This window comes from Macrosteles quadrilineatus, unplaced genomic scaffold (assembly GCF_028750875.1).
Source record: "Macrosteles quadrilineatus isolate MER2022 unplaced genomic scaffold, UCM_ALF_1.0 Scaffold_4__1_contigs__length_99947679, whole genome shotgun sequence".
In the NCBI taxonomy this organism is placed as follows: Eukaryota; Metazoa; Arthropoda; class Insecta; order Hemiptera; family Cicadellidae; genus Macrosteles; species Macrosteles quadrilineatus.
The window spans coordinates 62138025-62157321 of NW_026542597.1; the positions used below are offsets into that span (position 1 = coordinate 62138025).

Below are 19297 nucleotides of genomic sequence, written 5' to 3' on the forward strand. Positions count from 1 at the left end.
TTTTTCTTCAGGTAGGATCGTCCTAGGATAAACCTCAGAGTCTCTGAGGATAAACTATTAAATCTCATAACCAATTAGTGAACATTCCTCAAGGACCCTTATACACTAAAGAAAAAGGCAAACAGATAACAAGTTACAAAAAACAAAAAATATATTTAACACTTAAATGTTTAGGGGTATGTACAGGAAGGGTAGGCAACTATTCACTGACATCGTCGTCCTCTGGAAGCCAAAACTTTGTGGGGATTCGGCCAAAGGCATCGTTCATAATCTTCTTGAAGACTTCCGTCAGAGCGTCTCCGACGTTGTCCTTGAGTTCGTCTACCACCTCCATAGCGTTCTTGTTGAGGAAATTGTTGACCGTGTGTCCTACATACATGCGTAGAGATTAGAGAAGATAAAGAATAATTGATAGGAGGAGATTATACGTTATTACATAAACTACATGATATTAGTTGGACTCAGTTCTTTACAGATCCTACTCTTGTCAGAATTTAGTTGCATACCTATATTGTTAAACCATATATTCATATGTTTGCCAGTCTGCTGTGCAAACAAACAAACAGTTCAAACATGGTCTACGAACCATAAAAAACAAAGAGGACCAAATATGAGTAATCCAAAAGAATTCCGTAGATTGTAAAGCAATATTTATGTCACAACATTTTAGATTTTTTAGTGTGCTGCCAACTACTTTGTTTTAAGTTAAAGTGCCTGCCACAAACCGCCGTAGAAATATTAAGAAATCTTTGTTCAAAAAAAGAAAAAAAATGTAAATTATTTGTTTGTTAGCCTTATATTGTATCAATTGGACCTCACCGACAAGTTTTATAAACTTGGTGAGGCCAAGCTGTTGTAATTTTCATAATAAATATATTTGTATTTGTATTTGTATTTGTATATGTCTCCCATTCTTCTCGTACAGATTTTTAATTCTAAGAATCGTGATCTACATTTTTAAATTTAGCTGTACTCAAAAAACCTAATTTTTTAATCAACTGGAAAACCTTTAAATTTCAATGAACAAAAACCAATACCACATGGTAGATCACACTAAGTTTACTAAAATGAAGAATCTGCACAAGAGACACAACTTAATAAAATACACAAGTTAATAATATTATTGTCTCAAAACTTAATAGAATATTGGTGATTTTGAAAAAAAAATGAATACACATTATAAACCTCCATTGAAGATATATTAACCCTAAAACCGACGTAACTATTAAAAAAATCATGTGTTCTAATGTATTTTCTTTCAGATCTAGAAAGGGATCACAAAGTTTTAATAAATGTATGGTTATTAAATAATATTTTTCCTGAATCTATAAATAGACGAAGAAAAATACCTAGCTACCTAAATACCTTTGCAGTCGATTGAGTAACAACAATGTAGAACAGAAAACAACTAATCGAAAACCAATGACAAAGTGTTAAGCTAAATGCAGTAGTTTCCACCGTGATATTTTTACATTACATTTTAACATGTAAATGTACTTTCGTTTGAAGTTAGTTTATAAATATTCAATGATTTAAACAAGTATTCATTAGTTACAAACTAGATACAGTATTTACATTCTGTTCTAGAAAGGCGTTGAGCGTTAACTACTCACTAAACTAAGCCGAATTGGTTATTGCATGGGTGGAGCTCGAACAAATCCTATACTGTATCTTGTTAATTAACTATTGCAGTGGAAACTGGGTCGGGTAAACGCGTTCTGGGTATTAAAACAAATTTGAAAGAGCTTATAAATTAATATTCCAGCAATTTTGAAGCTTATATTGGCGTTAAATGATGATTGAGCGTTCAGTGATGATTTTAATATCTAGGAACGAATTTCTAGAATATAATACGCTATTGGAATTCCACGAAGTGTAAAATGGATATTAAGGTAAATTGGAAATAATTTCAAACCTTTGTTGTAGTTCGCTCACACAATTTCTACGATTTTATAAACTAATTATTCTGGATATTGAATTGTTATCTTCAATTTAGCCTGCAAGTAAAATATTGTTTAGTTAATATTTTAATAAGTGTTTGTCAAGTTAAACCTCTAGTTCATATTTTATTGACAAAATATAAGAATACATTGAATAGAATATATTAAAAACAAACTACCAAAATTGTAACTTTGTAAGATAATTTTCTTCTAATATTGGGCTTAAGGTATACAGCTTCCACTTTAGCTTATTCGTTTTATTATGTCTGAAGTAGGTACAAAAGTACACGTTACAAATATTTGTACTATGAATACTCGTTGGAATATTCATACTCATTTGATTTGTGTTCTGCATAAAATCCTAACTAGGTCTGAATTCCTATATTTCCCTTCGAACTGTTCAAACTCTTTCAGCGGAAAGTTACGTCAGTTATAATTTAGTGTTTAGTTAGTTAAGTAATCGGTTGTATTTCTTTGGGGGAAAAATAACTACACCACATTTCTAAGACTAGTAACATTATTACTTCCTACTAACGTAATTAACTCTCTAAGCGTTATCTGGAACTACTCCTTCAACTTTAAAATTCACGTCTACATTCGTTGGTCAGATAATTTGATGAGAACACAGATTTCCTGTTCTAAGAGAAGTTTGCTGTTTACTGGGCCCGCACCATAAAGTTCGTAATTCATTAACAGCTGTTTGTAAACATTGAATGTCTTTCAGTCAAGCTGGCTATAATGCTTTACTACTTGCTAAATCAAATTCTAGTCAACACACTGTTTGAATAATTCATCCCCAAGATTTTTCGATCCCGTATGTATGTATTGTGTCTGTTTTGTACCTTGAAATAAATAAAGCTGGTACAGCTGACTAATAATATAACAATTGCATACTCCTGTCAATATTTCGTACTACTGATTGTTGAAAAAACGCAGGAGTAGTGAGAAAGTAACTCCAATTAATTCTGATACATTTTGTGAATTTAAAACTGAAAATCCATATTTTTTGTCTAAGTTTAAACAACAATTTTAAAGTATAGAGATAATTAATATCTTCCCAGAACATGATATATAATATAATTACCTAGTTTTTTTTTTGTCTACGCCAGTGGTATTTTTTAAAGGAGAAGAGAGAGTGTTAGTCAAATGCTTTATGGGAAAACTTAATATGATTTGGGTTTGGAACATGATTAGAAAGCATCTTCAGAAACGTTACATATAAACGTGTAGTCTCAGTTTGGCTTAAAGAGCATAGGAAGTTAATTTTCTTTAATGTCAACGGTTTGTCAAGTATTGGTAAATTTACCGTCTGAGCAGGAAAAAGTTGCAATGGAATGTGATTCTGCACCAAATTTTATATAAATCTTTCGCGTCTAAATGCATGTAACTTGGATTGGTTGCGAAACTTAGTATATTTTACTGTCCTTACCGAGAACTTTGTTTCCGTTGAAGAGGTTGTCCAGATGGACTCTCACGTTGGACATTCTGAAGTCCACCTTCATATCAGTTACGGCCATCACCTCCTGCCCTGTTGGAAGCTTGGGGAACACCACCTTCATGTATACATCAGTTGTCACGTTCCCTAATTATAATAAAGTTAGTAGGTCATATATTATAAAAATTAAAATTAAAAGTAGATATGGTTATCCGTTGGATTTTTGGACCAAGCATGTTCATGTACTGACCTTTACCTTAATTATGCTATACGTTTAAGATCCCTTAAGCTTACATAGTGGTTTACCGGATGATTGGTAATTTATATAGCAAATAAAACAGCAATTTAGACTTAGTTAAAAAGCGAGTATTCCGGAATACACACAGACAGGGTATTGTATACGAAGATGGACAGTCTTGGTTAGTCATTATCATAACATTATGTAGGCATAAACAAACGAATAAGTGAAAATATGTTTTGAAAACCTATCATACAGTGCATCTAATATTGTAAAGGCCAACGTAAACTAAACTAGAATAGATCGAAAAACATCGTAAAGTGGTGTGACTACAGTTGAGTTCATAATTGTTATATACATTAGTAGTACAAACTCATCCGTCCTCACTGTCATCATCTTACCCCTACTAAAATTCAACAATAGGTAAATTCTGGTTGGGTTGAATACACCTTACTATAATTTGTATAATTAATTATAATTTGTAAAGTCAAATCCTATTATTTCGAATCATATATAAGCCTACTATCAACGTTTTATAAGTTTAAGAGCTGTGTCCAATATAGTCCTTACTAAGCAGCAGTCTTGCGTCCCCCACCCCTACTATGGGCAGCAGCAGAATGTTTCCTCTAAGGTCGTACTTTGACTCTGTGCGGATCACCGGGATGTGTAGGCTGATGTCCAACCGTCCTTTGTCAACGTCCAATCTGCGAAAAAGGGTCCAAAGTTGATCTTACATAGGTTAAGAGTAGTTTGCTCTTAAATACTATTTGTTTTGGGTAAGTTGGTCATATCTTTGTAGTCACATACATTTTTTACGTAGACCACGTGTAATGATTTTGGAATTTGGAAGATACTTAAATTTTAGCCTTAGTTTATATTTTGATTTGATTGGCTATTGATTTAGCATAGAGTCTACGTTTAACAAGACCTTTTCCTAAGTACTAGTTCCATGACCGATGATGAAGGTTAAGAATATAGACTTTGTGAAGTGCTAAAGTTCAGAAGTGCATTGACAATAATCACTTATCACAATTAGATGAGTGTAAAAACTTCCTTTCCAAGAAAAGGCCAATTAAGTATTCGTTTACAAAATGACTGAATTACAAAAAATATTATGTTGTCTAATAGGAAGGTAGAATCCAGTGACCTTGTAATACGATTTTAAATTTGTATTTAACACTTTGATTCTGAAGAAGAATCTGTAAGGCATTAAGAAAATGAAGAGCAAGAATGTGTTTGGCCCTTCCATCTAAATAATCTGGTTAAATAACTACTTGGACTTTATAGCCAGAAGTGAGATTGTTGATAAAGCTCGCCAAGAATTTTAGGAGCAGCGGAGCACTCGAGGGACGAACAGCTGTTAAATTATAATTCACATTGAAATCCGTAGTTATACAAAAGTTGGCCAGGATCTCTGGATCTTTGACACCACTTTTAAAGTAAAGGTAAATCAAAAGGCTACTAGGGTGAAGCCCTAAAGGAAATGGCCTTTTGATTACTATTCATACCTCCACTAAATCATAAGCTTTTAAATTACACTTCAATCGTAAAATGTTAATTAGAACAGCTGGAAAAGGGATGTTACAGAGATAACCCTAATCGAATGAAGTATTTGGATTTTAACGGGAATTCTCGCCTTAAGAATTTGGTGCTTGTGATGAATTATAGGTTCTGTCAGGAGTAAGAGGGAACACTGACTCATCTACTGAGTCTATGATGTGGTTGCCTTATAAGAATCAAAGGCTTTGGAAAGTACCTTACCTAAAACACCATCACCTATTTAATTCGCTGAGGTACGTTTAGGTAACTTTTGATTCAAGCATGGGGTTCCGTTACATCTTGTTGATAGTAGTACGTTATTAGTAAGCTACTTAGTATGCAGTTTCATTAACATGAGTATCCGTATTGGAACGCTTCGTTTCATGCTCACCTGACCGCCCTAGTGGTGGAGTTGCTGGGACCGTGAGCGTGGAGTTTGTCGAAGTTACCAGCGAGTGTGACCGCACCGTGGCCTTTGCTGATAAATATCTTCTCGATGTAGAGGGGCTCAAACCTGGGGATCCCTACTTCTGGGATACCTATGGAGAAAATGAAAATTACAAGTACTGATTCAATGTGGCTTGTCAAATTGTAACTGATTAGCTGAACAGGCTCAGATTCGTCATAGTTAGCTCTATCAACATAATTTATCATTAATTTGTATAGCGATTCCTTATTATTTTACCATAAAATAATGTACAATATGTTTTGACATGTAAATGTATATATCGACTTTGAAGTTCAGAGCACTTATTCACCTTGTCAGATTTAAAGTTTGAACTAGATGTTATGTTTTGTGATTATACAAGACATTTCGTCGGAATTAAACCTTTTGATAACTTTATAAAACAGCTTTTCCTGCGGTTTAATTTGATGCGTACTATTATTTTATTGAAAACACCAATATAATTATTTTGAGCGATAAGTAAAATTCAATACACCAAGTTAATGAACTAAATTTAGAATACAGTAGTAAATCTATGGGTTGGAGTCCAATGCAGAAACTTTATAGATCATATTAGGCACTGACGAATAAAACATTTTAGACATGATCAGAACCTTCAAATTTTAAACGAATCTAAATAATTAAAGTATATTTACCTTTTGCCATGTAAGGGAACATGCCCTGGAACAGGTCCTTCAAACATTGGTTTAAGTTTGGATCTTTTCGTCGACATGGTTTCTTGAGCCATTCAGCTAGAAAATCAAACAAACAATTATTCTATAATATACATGACAAACAATTTCCATACATAAAGTTAGTCATCTTATAACGTGCACTAAAACAATTATCTTAGAACAATAACGTCAGAAATAGAAACAAAGTTTTATCCAAGCATAAAATTACCACTGTTATCCACTGTTATACCACTGTTAAATTACCTGTGCATTATCAACCCCAAACAACAATCAAATTTGATAGACAATAAAAGATTTCCAGTGAGGAATAAACAAAACGATTTGAGTCTTGAGAGTAAATTTCTAACTTTAATAGCTAATACAATATTAGTTTGAGCTAATTCAATTGTACAACCTTTACACACAACTTTTAAAAATTACAACATCTTTAACATCTCTTCTGTGTTTAAAGCGTACTTATTTACTTGGTAGCCGAGTATTTGGAATGTCCCTTTTAAAATACAAAGATTGCTCGTTCCCAAGCGTGATAATGGATTTTGGACTTAGATGCCATTTGTAGTTGGACACCTGATTATGCCATCAATAAAATGGTTAAATTAGAAAGGTTTTTGAACAGTCCTCTAAAAAAATGCTAATGGCATAAAATACCCAAAGTAACTAAAAAAAGTTGTCAAAATGTATAAATTACACATTATAACGTGTTCACAAAAACAACTACTAATTTAAGTGCAATTTACAAAAGTTCCACAGTTCCAAGCGTCTTTTTGTAGCTGCGATATATGACCTAGTGTTTATTATACACTCGTCACTATGACGCCGCGTTACAGCATTACTCTATGGGTCAGCCCAGGTTGGATTACTCTATGCCCGGTCCAGCTGCAGGAATGCCGTCTTAGCCGTCACTTTCCCCGCTTTCTTCCTCGATCACGTAATCTACGCAACAACTTTCTCTATCCGAGAATAGCTTTACGTATTTGAATGTAATCACTTCCGAATTCGTTCTCGTTCATTCAGGGTCACTCGACCGAGGAACTAATCCTTGACGAGTTCATTGTTCGTTGTTCATTAGGTGAGTGTGTAATGATTGATGGGTGATTTAAACGACAAAGGATTTATTTTGGTTACCGTTTGGTTGGGCTTATTTTATACGTTTTGTATCTTAGATTCCTTGTGATTATTCGTTACTGCTTTTGTGTAAAAACATAGGACCTTTTTTCCAAAATAATTAACAATTATATGTTATTTAGTTTTTGTCCATGGCATACGTATACAGTTCTATGCAATGGGAATCATTGGGAAAACACTTTTTGAACCGTACATCATGGCTAAAAATTTTCTTCTGAAGCGTAAACATTATGTCATAGTAACGAGATTTAATTAACATTCCAGGTTCGCTTACATGTTTACATAGTGCATTTTTATATTCAAATTGATTATATTACTACTTACTTTATGGAACAAAAATAATTATGATTTTAGTATGTAGGAAGTTAATAAAACATTTAAAACGAATTGATATTGGGTGTCAGTGTTAGTATATAAAGTATTACCATTGACTATGATATAATAGTCAAAGGTAATTACTGTGTAGGCAACTAAAGAACTATGTTAAATTTTTGAGTTCTTAAAATCCGATTTTCATGTACTCTCAAAAATTTTACGACGTTTAAATGAGGTATAAGGACAATACTTGTACATCATTAAGTTAGGGGCTTCCTCACTAGCGAAAAAAGAACACACCCTGGTTGAAATGCAAGAAAGATGGCAGTGAGACTTTGCGTGTACTTAATAGTAGGATTGCTCATGGGAAAAGTGTTTTTTTCAGTATATATTGAGGGCAAGGACTATCTTTCAGGAACACTCAAGAGAATTCGTGAAAATATTGAAAGTCAGGTGCATTACATTGCACAAAGGAACAGTCCCAGGGCGTACTTTGCTTGGTCCTTCATCTTGTCCTTTGCAATGTAGCTTCTTTCTGCAGACTTAAAGTACAAAAAAACTCTAACTAAACTTATTAATAGTAATAAGTTTTTGTAATTATTATGTCATAGGACTTTATAATGGTTATTCAGTTTTTTATAGTTTAAACCCAGATAAGGCACATTTAGGGAGAACCATTTTCCGTAAAACATTTAATGCTTTTATGCAATGTAAAATATTCCGAAAGTCATATTAAAGGCATATAAAAAAAAGTTAATGTCTGAAAAATATTGATAGATAATTTAACTTGTTTTAAACTATCGAGTAGGCTTACAATACTTTATATTAATTATTTAACATTTTATACTGATGTAACCTAAAAGTAAACAAATGCTCTTTTTGATTACTTAGATGATTGACAGCTCAAGGAAGCTGATTGATTTGCTTAAAATAAGGCCACCTTAAAATAACTTATCATATTTTTAAACCAATAAGGACAAGCATGAGGTTAAATTAACTTATAACCTAAAAGGCATAATGTCTAAGAGCATTAATTCAAAATATGTATATGCAATCATAGTTTAAAATATGTAGTTGTTGGTAAGTAAATGAACAACTTATCAGGACTTTAGCACGGATATAAAATAGACCAATAGAATGTTTAGTTGCCTTCCACACAATTGCTATTGCTCAAAATATTCACATTTGAATAACGTTAAAAATACTGGAGTTGTATAAAATCAAGGACGACCTAGAAACTCGAATAAACCCCTTGAGAAATTTGTTTTCGAATGAAATGAATTAACTCGACGATAAATCTTAAAACAATTCGTCACTGAGGATTTGACCGAACTTCTTTATTTAGTCTAGTCTCTAGTTTATTTATAGAACGAATAAGAATAGTCTTTTAGTGATTTATTATTCGACCTAGTTTGTTTGCTTGTTTCCGAGCTGCAATCTTATTATATTATCAAGGTCGGAGGATTTAGCTTATTTAAGAGCAGATTTACTCTTCAAGAATATTTAACCTTATAATCGTATACAGGGTGAGTAAAAAGTCAAGACACTCCAATATTTTTCTAAGTTAATATACAGAAATATCAAGCAATCCTAGCAGGAAGTTTCATTTTATGATTTTGACATTTTTGAGTGTACCCCACAAAGGGGGATTTTGGGGACAACTCAAAAGTTTTAAATGCAAACCCCTTCAAGTGCCGTCTCATTTTTAAGGGTTTGCAAAAACTTAAAGAGTGATGAAAACCAGAGCTACTCTATCCAAAATAAAAGGCTGAAATGTAAAAATCAATGTAATGGTAATATTGGTTTCCATTTTGGATAGAGAAGAGATAGCGATCTCTGGTTTTCACCATTCTCTAAGTTTTTATAAACACTTAAAAATGATGTGTCACTTGATGGGGGTCTACGTTTAAAATTTTTGAGTTGTCCCCAAAATCCCCCCATTTTGGGGGACAATCAATATTTTCAAAATCATAAAATTAAACTTCCTGCTAAGATTGCACGACCACCAAAAGGATATATCTGTATATTTACTTAAACAACTATAGAGGGGGTCTTGACTTTTTATCAACCCTGTATAAATTAATTTATATCGGTATTTATGTTTGGTGCTTGGTTTGGTATTGAAATTAATAACAATGAGCTGCCTTCAAACCTTTGTGAAAATCTTTTAAACTTTACGTTGTGCTAAATAAACCGTTGAGAAACATAAATAAGTTTGTACAGTAATAATGTGGGTCAGTAATTCCCATTCAATTACCGAATGAACCCATTCATCAAACTAATATTGCATAGGACGTAATGTAGTGGACCTATTTAACTAAATCTCTTACACACAATAGGATCTAACTACATTTAATTGCATGGTTATTATACCCCTTAAGTTTAACTTATAAATTAGCTTTTTTATAAAATATTATGTAAACAGTTAAAAGCATGCCCTGCTTTAGAGGTACTGTACTTGAAAGCACAACAAATGCGTCAAATAACACGTCTAATAATATATTTACACTTATACTGTTTACTCACAAGATGGTACATATAAAAGATGGTAAGTAGTGATCGATTTCGATTGGACACTTCAATGAACATCAGACCCAATAGGCGAATGATTGGACCCAGCTCACTCCAGTCCAATCGAAATCGATCACCACTTACCATCTTTTTTATGTATTTACCGTCTTGTGAGTAAACAGTATACGTGTAAATATATTATTATTAGTGTTATTTAGCATATTTGATTTGCTTTCAGGTAACTAAATAACAAGTACAATGCAGATAAAGACATTATTTAGCGGTACTTGGCATTTCTAAAACCTATTGTATAATATTCTTTTTAATTTTTGCAAAATTCTGTGACTGTGATTTCCCCTTCACATCTACTTTTCATATTGCTGTTATCAGCTCCATTGTATTTTTTATAATTTCTCTATGAATGAGGCTGCTTTGTCAGTCCCTGGAAGGTCAATCTAGACATACACGGCAGCCGTGCCGTGATTATTAGTTGCATCGCATGAGTAAAAAATTCAGTAATTTTTCGTTAAAATGTTCAAAGTTATTGTTATTGGGTTATTGTCTCGTTTATGTGTTTTTAAGACTTATTGACGACCTCCTAGGAGCAAAAGCCTAGAATCATTGTCTTGGGATTAACAATGACGGTGTCAAAACCGGTTGCCATTCAGACGACACAGGATTACAATGGCAACGAGGTATTACCTCTAGAATAGTACAATTGTTAAGTAATCCGGAAAGCAAGACCTCAAAAAGGAACTAAACACTAAGGTGTTTGACCTCTAGATGTCATACTGGTTTGTTAAAAGGTCAACCACCGAATGACCTTAATCACTAGATATTATTGTTAGTTTAAGTATTGACAAAAATGATCTAAGTACCTTGTAGTCGCGTTAGGTCTAGGTAAGAAACCAAGACCAACATTGTGCATAGTCTGGAATGAGATTTTTACAAAAAATAAAACGATTACGATGAGTTTTTAACACGTGTAAATGAAAATGTTTTTCACTCACACTCACACGTAATATTAACGTTTGACGACCTACAAGGAGCGACAGCCTAGAATCATTGTCTTGGGATTAACAATGACGGTGTCAAAACCGGTTGCCATTCAGACGACACAGGATTACAATGGCAACGAGGTATTACCTCTAGAATAGTACAATTGTTAAGTAATCCGGAAAGCAAGACCTCAAAAAGGAACTAAACACTAAGGTGTTTGACCTCTAAATGTCATATTGGTTCGTTAAAAGGTCAACCACCGAATGACCTTAATCACTATACAGGGTTAGTAAAAAGTCTGGAGACTTTAATTAAGACGTTAATTTTCTAACGGCCCATACTAGAAAAACTAAACTCGTCACACCTTTATGACATGTTATGAAATACTTTTTTGGCATAATCGCCACTTGGTGTACATCCCCAAATAGGGGGATTTTGGGAGAAACTCAAAAATTTTAAATGGTAAGACCCATCAAGTGGGTCAACTGATTTCTAAAGATTTCAATCAGCTGCCATTTTTACTGGATTGAGATAGAGACATCTAAAGGGTGTCCCAGTAAGAACGCCGGAATTGAGGAGCGTCTTATCCTTATCTGTATTTCAATAGGAATTCTCAATTTATCAGCGATCTTCTCTGTATTAGGTCCCATTTTTAGTCATGAATCGCTACACGACGGAACAACGCGTTGTCATAGTTTAAGTGCACTACAAGCACGGAAGATGCGCGTTATTTACGGCCGGGACAATGCACCAAATGATCCATCTGTCCGAAGATTGATTAATAGGTTCGAATAAATTGGCTCAGTACTATTTTGGGGATATTTAAAGTCGCTTGTTTTCGCCAATAACCCTCAAACAATCCAAGACTTGAAGAAGGAAATGATTCGTGCCATTTATGGAATTCAACAGGAAGTGTGTGAAAAAGTGAATAAAAACTTTGTCAAGAAATGTCGAGCTTGTCAGTATTCAGCAGGTTGGCACTTACAAGACATAATACTCAACTATTAATCGGAGATACTATGCTTTAAGATTCATGTTTCATATTGTAAATTTAGCGAGAAAATATATGGTTAGTTAACATTTCAAATCCGGCGTTCTTATTGGGACACCCTTTAGTTTGCGTTGTTGGTTTTATTTTGCCAGGTCCTTCAAAATGAGGGGTCACCCGATGGGTCTTACCGTTTGAACTTTTTGAGTTTCCCCCAAAATACCCTATTTTGGGGGTGTAAACCAAGTGTCGGTTATGCCCAAAAAGTACTTCATAACATGCCATAAAGGTGTGCCGAGTTTAGTTTTTCTAGTATGCACTGTTAAAAATTAACAGGGGGTCTCCAGACTTTTTTTTACCCTGCGTACTATTGTTAGTTTAGGTATTGATAAAGATGATCCAATGTACCTAGTAGTCGCATTAGGTCTAGGTAAGAAACCCAGACCAACATTGTACACCGTCTGGAACTTAATCATGAGATATTTACTAAAAATAAAACGATTATGATGAGTTTTTAACACGTGTAAGCAAAAATATTTTTCACTCACACTCACACGTAATATTAACACTATTTTTTCTTACGTATTTAACAATGTGATGAATGATTAGTGATGTAAAAACTTAATTTGACACCTTTTTGGAAAAGTGCAAATTATAAAGTCCTTCAAAATAAATTTTAAAGTAAAACTAAAATTTAGCTGATGATTTGAAAAGTGAGTTGAGTGGCTCAGATGCAATTTTTGAGTACAACAAATTCCTTTCCATTTTAAGGTAAAGCAGGTTTGTGAGATAATTCTGATTTATGGTTACTTAACTGTTGTATGGTTGCTTTTATAAAAGTTCTGTAACAATGGAACATTTTACGAGACTTGCAGTTCCTAAACAAGGCAAACACATACACATACATATTTTAGAAAAAAAATTATACCAATTACAAATTCAATTGATGATAAAAAGGATGGACCCATATTTAGGTTTTACCACGAAAATGTCCCTAATATATAGGCCTACCTCCCTAAAGCGAAAAAAAACTCAACCACGAATTTACAGTTAAAACAATGACTCTGTACACGCGGACGACATTGTTGTTTATTGGCAAGAGGACTTGGCTCGAGTTACGAGCTCTGTGGCCAACTGGAGTAATGTAGCCACTGTGACATGTGTCTACCGCAACGAGCTGAAAGTTGAAACTACCTGAATGACTAGCATTGTAAATATTAGGTAATCTCATGTGCAGTGCTCCTGGCATGTGTGTAACGAGGTTGTTTACATGCTGCTTAAGTTAGGTTATATACTAAGCGTAGATGGTTAGAGTAGTTACAGTGTGACAATCATGGTTACTGGTTCAATCCTGACAAAAGTCAAAAACAGTTGATCTTGATCAGTTACACACCGTCTCTCGGTTACACTTTATTTCAGCCTTACCTTTCTGTGTTATTAAATCTAATACTCTTCCGTAATATATTAAACGATTTAAATTATTTCTGGGACACATAGATTATTATTTAACCATTTTTCGTCAACCTGCATAAAACAGCTGATTGTAATACATGCGTTGCGGGTATACAGTGGCGTACTTACTCCCAAGGGAGTACAAATGCCTTTACCTACGACCGTGTTTTAAAGTAGCCATTTCAGTTCAGTTCTTTGAATTGAAAAGTTTCACATAACAGCATTGTTTACTTACATAACAGCACAGTTTTACTTATCAATACGGGTAACTGACCAATGAGGTTCGAGGATTGAGAGAAAAGAAGTAAAATTGTGATGCTTCGAACTTGAACTAATCAGCCATTTAACAATTTAATTGTTAACGATTGGTGCAATTAGTGATTGTTTGTGATTATTAGTAATTAAAACCGCTCGTAGGTAAAGTAGCGTACGCAACTAGCGTAAATAGTGTTAACGACACTCGTAAATTTTCTACTCGTGTCGTTAACACTATCTTTACGTGATCGTTGCGTAAACTACTATTTTTGGTCATGCGCTGTTGGTTTTAGTAACAGAATCGTAATTATCGAATCACTTACTAACAACTGCTCAACAACAATTACTCTATTTTCAACCCACACTGTAAATAAAACATTTGATAGGACTTATTTAAATCCGTTTTGATTTTATGTTTATATTTTGTTGTTATTTTGTCCCCAACATGGCAACCCATTAGGCCCATTATTTTTTTATAATTTTAAATTATTGTTTGTACATTTTTAGCCTATTTTTATTTAATAAGGGATTCTGCACATCTACAGGAAAATATTTTTCATTTGGTACCAACCGCGTTTAATTCGTTCCAGTAGTATGGTCAGCCTAGCTGTCAGTTTTGCAAAAGTTTTTTTAGTATATAAGATTAGCGACTAGTTGTCCAAAATCAATCTTTTTATACCCAGTACAAAAATCACTTTATTCTTTACAATTAATTGATAGAAATATTACTAGATTAACATTTAATTGCATAATAAAATAAAATGGAACATAATTTAATCTGCAATTTACCTAAACAGTATCAACTCCCTACAGTATGTACTTGCTGATATAAATAATTAAAAAATGCGTTGGAAATGTTAGTTTTATAAAACAATTTACCAAAATAGCACTCATTCACCTAACATATATAATTTAGATACATTAATGCTAAAATGTTTGAAAAGGACTTAAATCTAGTTGGATATTCAAATTGCCCTATTCATTATTCACCAACGTAGGAAGACTGGAGATGAAAAGCCGTAGGTAGACGCATGGTGTTATTCTTGTTAAACAGCGAGAGCAATTTACCAACCACAATATTTTGTGTAAGCGATATTTCTTCCCTAACAGTATAAACGAAGATTTATATTTACCAACCCTTAACAAGGTAAGGCTTTATCAGCTTTTCCACCTACATAAGCACGGTGAATTACTTCGCGATAATATTATAGAGTATCAGGATAAACTAACCCTAAGCTATGCTTTACCTTTGCGTGGGTTGTTTAAAATCAGGTATTTTCCTAGTTACTGTAGAACGATAATATGTTTTCAAACAATATGGAGCAGTTAGATTTTAAGTTATCTATGTGAATTTGTGTTATTGTATATTAGGTTTGTCAAAATACACTGTAGACATTTTTTGTTTGTTTTTACATTACGATGTAATAATTAAAATACTTTGTAATGAAACTGTCATTCGACGGTTATAATTTTGTACTGCAGTGCTTAATAGCAAACCTGATATACTATGACCCCAGATTTCCTAGATAATGTAAAACTTTCGACGTCATATGGATTAAAAACATACTATGGATCAAACTTATCAACTGTATTTTGAGTTTTAGTCTTCAGTTTAAAATATACAAAAAAAATGCTCTAGAAATGCTGACCCTTTAAAAAAAACCGTGTTATTATTTTAAAATAAACATCCATCGGTTATGCTTGAGCTAAAACTAAAACTTGCAATCACCAATAAGTAAGTGAATGTTGAAATGGAATTGTTATTGTAATAAATGTCATTCCCACAAACATTGGGACCTATACACACAATAATGAGGTTTGGTATATAACACGTCTTTAAGGGGAGAATTCTATATTTTAAGGATTCTATCTTTAATCAAAGTACTGACGAAGCTTCTTATAAAATATGGACCTTAAAAATACAAGAGATATTTATTTTGTTCAGAATAGAGTTACGAATCTATTTTGGTCGGAGATTGTTTATACGTTCTGCGCTAACCACACATCACCTAAATAGGATTACATTCACTATCAATCATAAACAATGAAATTGTTTGCTACGTTCCTTGAATGTAGCGCTTATTTGATGAAAAAATCCCTCACTCACATAATGTTGCATCACTTTACTGATTACACACAAATAGAATAATTAGCTTTATTTTATCGTCGTTTGCAGGTGGAACAGAGGTTTCTGTCTATTAACCACAAATAATGAAACAAAAGCAATAACCAACCAAGCACTTGGTAAGATTACGTTGTCAAGAGGATTGCAATCTTATAAAAATACAAGACAAACGCAATAACAATATCGTTAACTTTTTTATTCGTTGTTACAATAAACTCTAATTGAAAATACTCAACAAAATATTGCGTTGTTAGTGATTTTTTTCACCGAAGCATTGATAAATACAGAATAAACAAAGGAGGTTCATTGATAAAGATTCTAATTAAATATTTTGATAGGTAATTATTTTACTGTACATCTTAACATGTGATATCTTAAAGTTTGGTGGCATTACAAAATATATATTGATTTGATGTGTGGAAAAAATGATAGATTATACTCTTTAGGCTCTTTATTACTGAATTACATAATGTGTTTTAATTACTAAGGATGTAATATTTCTTCTTTGAGGTATACTAAGAATAAACCGATATTTTTATATTGGTTTATATGTTCCATACTAATCCATACTGACTGTTTAATTCACATGTAATCAAAGTTCTTTCTCATTATTGAAGTTACAAAAGATTACCAGGCTTTAACAAACATTTTGGAATTAAGATGAATTGATAATGGGTTCAGATGTAAATTTTCCCTTTAGCTATTGGGTAATTATGTTATTGATGGACGGGTCGACATTGACCAGTTGACCAGGGTTTACACAGTTTTACAATCAAACAATATGAAGTTTAGTCTCTGGCTATTTAAGTTGCCCAAATAGTGTGAAATTACTACTTTAGATTTGACCAGGGGTGGATCCGAAAATGCTGGGGGGGGGCTTTACAGTTTAGGGGTTGGAGAATTTGGAATGCCCCAAACAACAGAGAGGTTTAGGTAATTCTCAATCAAACTTAAGACACATATCACTTTCACCTGTTTCTCTAAATAATCTATAAAAGTTTCATACTTTCTTCATCTCTTGTATTTTTTGTCCTATTTTGGATCAACCAAATTCATTGCATAATGGCAAATAAGCTTTGTAACATGCTAAAATATTTAATGTTGAATTATCCATGTAAAACATTAAAGAATGTATACGAATGTCAAATCCTGTTGTTTATGATATTATGATTTAATTAGTGGGAGGGGGCGTATCCTAGCCTTTGCCAGATATTTAAACAATCTAATCGAGTATCCCTTTAAGTTAATTGGATATATTTTGGTCATACTAGGCCTACACTGTTTTAATAGACTTTATACTCATGAAATTAGTCCAGAAAACAGCCTTTTGCCACCTGCTTAGTCAAATGGGGTTTCATTACGTGCTACATTACTGTAATGAATTCTTTAATTCTTTCAGACTTTAATCCTTCCAATCTTTTTGTAACCTTTTTGATCAACCAATTATGCTTTCAAGTAGATTAGACTTAACCGCAAGATTAATCATAGAATGCCCGCGTGGAGTACATCTCCTATGAAACGTTTTTGATTTGAGATAAAGTAGATACTCCAGTGTGGCAGCAAGTTAGTGTTCATTGTCATATCCAGTACCAATAATTTTAAATAAATATTCCTTTGGTAAAAAACAACAAAGATTATAAAAAAAAACAGAAAACTATATTTAGCCCTACAAACTCGGATAAAGCCTGTTCGTTAAAACTACCGCAGTGAGAACTAAGATAAAAGATATTTCGCAATAATGGCAGATACAAATCAAATCAAATAAAACTATCTTCATTCGTACAAGACAAGTACATGTTAGTACATCTGAATAGCGTCAACTTAGCTATTTAAATTAACATTTGCTTAATTATTCATATACTCTTCTATGAAATATAATACTTTGCAAACCAAGTAAGTTTTTAGTTTTAGTTTACATTTGGAACTATTTATTTGACACTTTAATTTTTTTGGCAATTTTCTAAAATAACTTGCTCCTTTGTAAGACGGCTTCTTTGTGTAAAATTCAAGTCTATGGTGAGTGGGTATGATTTCATTTTTTTTTGCGTCTTTTAATGGTGTATTTCTTGTTCTAAAATTGTATCCTTCTTATTGTTTAAAAATATCATAATAGTGTCTAAAATAAACTGACCATAAACTGTTAATATGTTTAGCATTTTAAAATGTTCCCTGCATGATGTACCTGGATGTAGGGTTTTTATTATTCTAATTGCTTTCTTTTGTTCTTTAAGTATTTTATCTAGATTTTCTAATTTAGATGAGCCATACAGACAAATTCCAAATGAAATGTGTGAATTAATGTATGAATGGTAAATAATTTTAAGAGTGGATTCACTGCACATCCCTGCCATTCTTCTTAGTGCGTACCTACCCACTACAATTTCTGTTCAATGGAATTATACCTAAAAAGGCATCCTGTTATGCTAAAATTGCAATAAAGCATCTGGGAAGACCGCGAAGTAGAAAACTTGTATTGGCTGTTTTAATGGGTAACACTAAGCTATTGATATGTTCACATAATTAAGTGTATACACGTTTAATACAATTCTCCTTAATGTTTGTAGTGTGTTCCAAACAAATTGCATGTTGTTTACTAACCAAACAAAAAACTTGATGAGGTAAATATTTACCCCGTGCAAGCTCTCGCGTTATAGTGGTAGGCACGGGAACTCTAGGTTAACCGTCATAAAAAAACGCAACAATACATCTTTGACACAATGTATGAAATACGGTGAAAACATGAATGAGTATGAGCATACACAAACCATAACTTATTCATGAAATATTTTAAATCATAAAAAATTTTTTGATTTCCAATCTCATTTGAATAAAATTCTCAAAAAAATTAATAATTTAAATTGACTTACGTTGACTGGTGAGCACTCTGGGTTGTGTGGTGAGGCACAGTTCTACTAGACTACAGACTACCAGCAGCAACACCAGAAGACGGTCCCCCACGTCCATCCTACCTAGTCTGCTATCAGTCCTGACTGCCACTGCGCTGCAGGGAAAGTCTCCAGCGTCTCAACAATCCTGTACTTTCTCGTCCAAACAGTTTCGGGAACTGGTAGAGGGTCTTAAAAGTCCTTCAGGCGCTGCTGGGCTAATAGTGCCAGTAAACATGTGGTTGGACAGTGTTTGGCTTTCTTTGCTATTGAATCAACCGCGTCTGTAATGAGCGTTCAGAAATAAGTTTATAAAAAATATAAGAAACATAAAAGTTAACAAGTACACA

The 19297-nt window shown here is 33.1% G+C and overlaps 1 protein-coding gene across 1 annotated transcript; it reads right to left on the bottom strand.

Moving 5' to 3' along the window:
- Nucleotides 1-137: 137 nt before the first annotated feature.
- On the bottom strand, nt 138-19091 carry LOC128991443 (protein takeout-like). The gene is made up of 6 exons (XM_054414319.1): nt 18930-19091; nt 6254-6349; nt 5544-5691; nt 4184-4317; nt 3370-3522; nt 138-369 (listed from the first exon to the last, which is right to left on the bottom strand). Exons 1-6 carry the CDS (start codon nt 19024-19026, stop codon nt 200-202), a joined length of 798 nt encoding a protein of 265 aa, XP_054270294.1. The 5' UTR covers nt 19027-19091; the 3' UTR covers nt 138-199.
- Between the last annotated feature and the right edge of the window lie 206 nt (nt 19092-19297).

Bases quoted from the DNA above. Each gene is read 5' to 3' on its own strand.
- LOC128991443 (XM_054414319.1), bottom strand. From the start codon at position 19,026: ATGGACGTGGGGGACCGTCTTCTGGTGTTGCTGCTGGTAGTCTGTAGT. The intron at 6,350-18,929 runs GTAAGTCAATTT...TTGATTTTCTAG, and splicing joins CAGAGTGCTCACCAGTCAAC to CTGAATGGCTCAAGAAACCA. The intron at 370-3,369 runs GTAAGGACAGTA...GCATGTATGTAG, and splicing joins CAACGGAAACAAAGTTCTCG to GACACACGGTCAACAATTTC.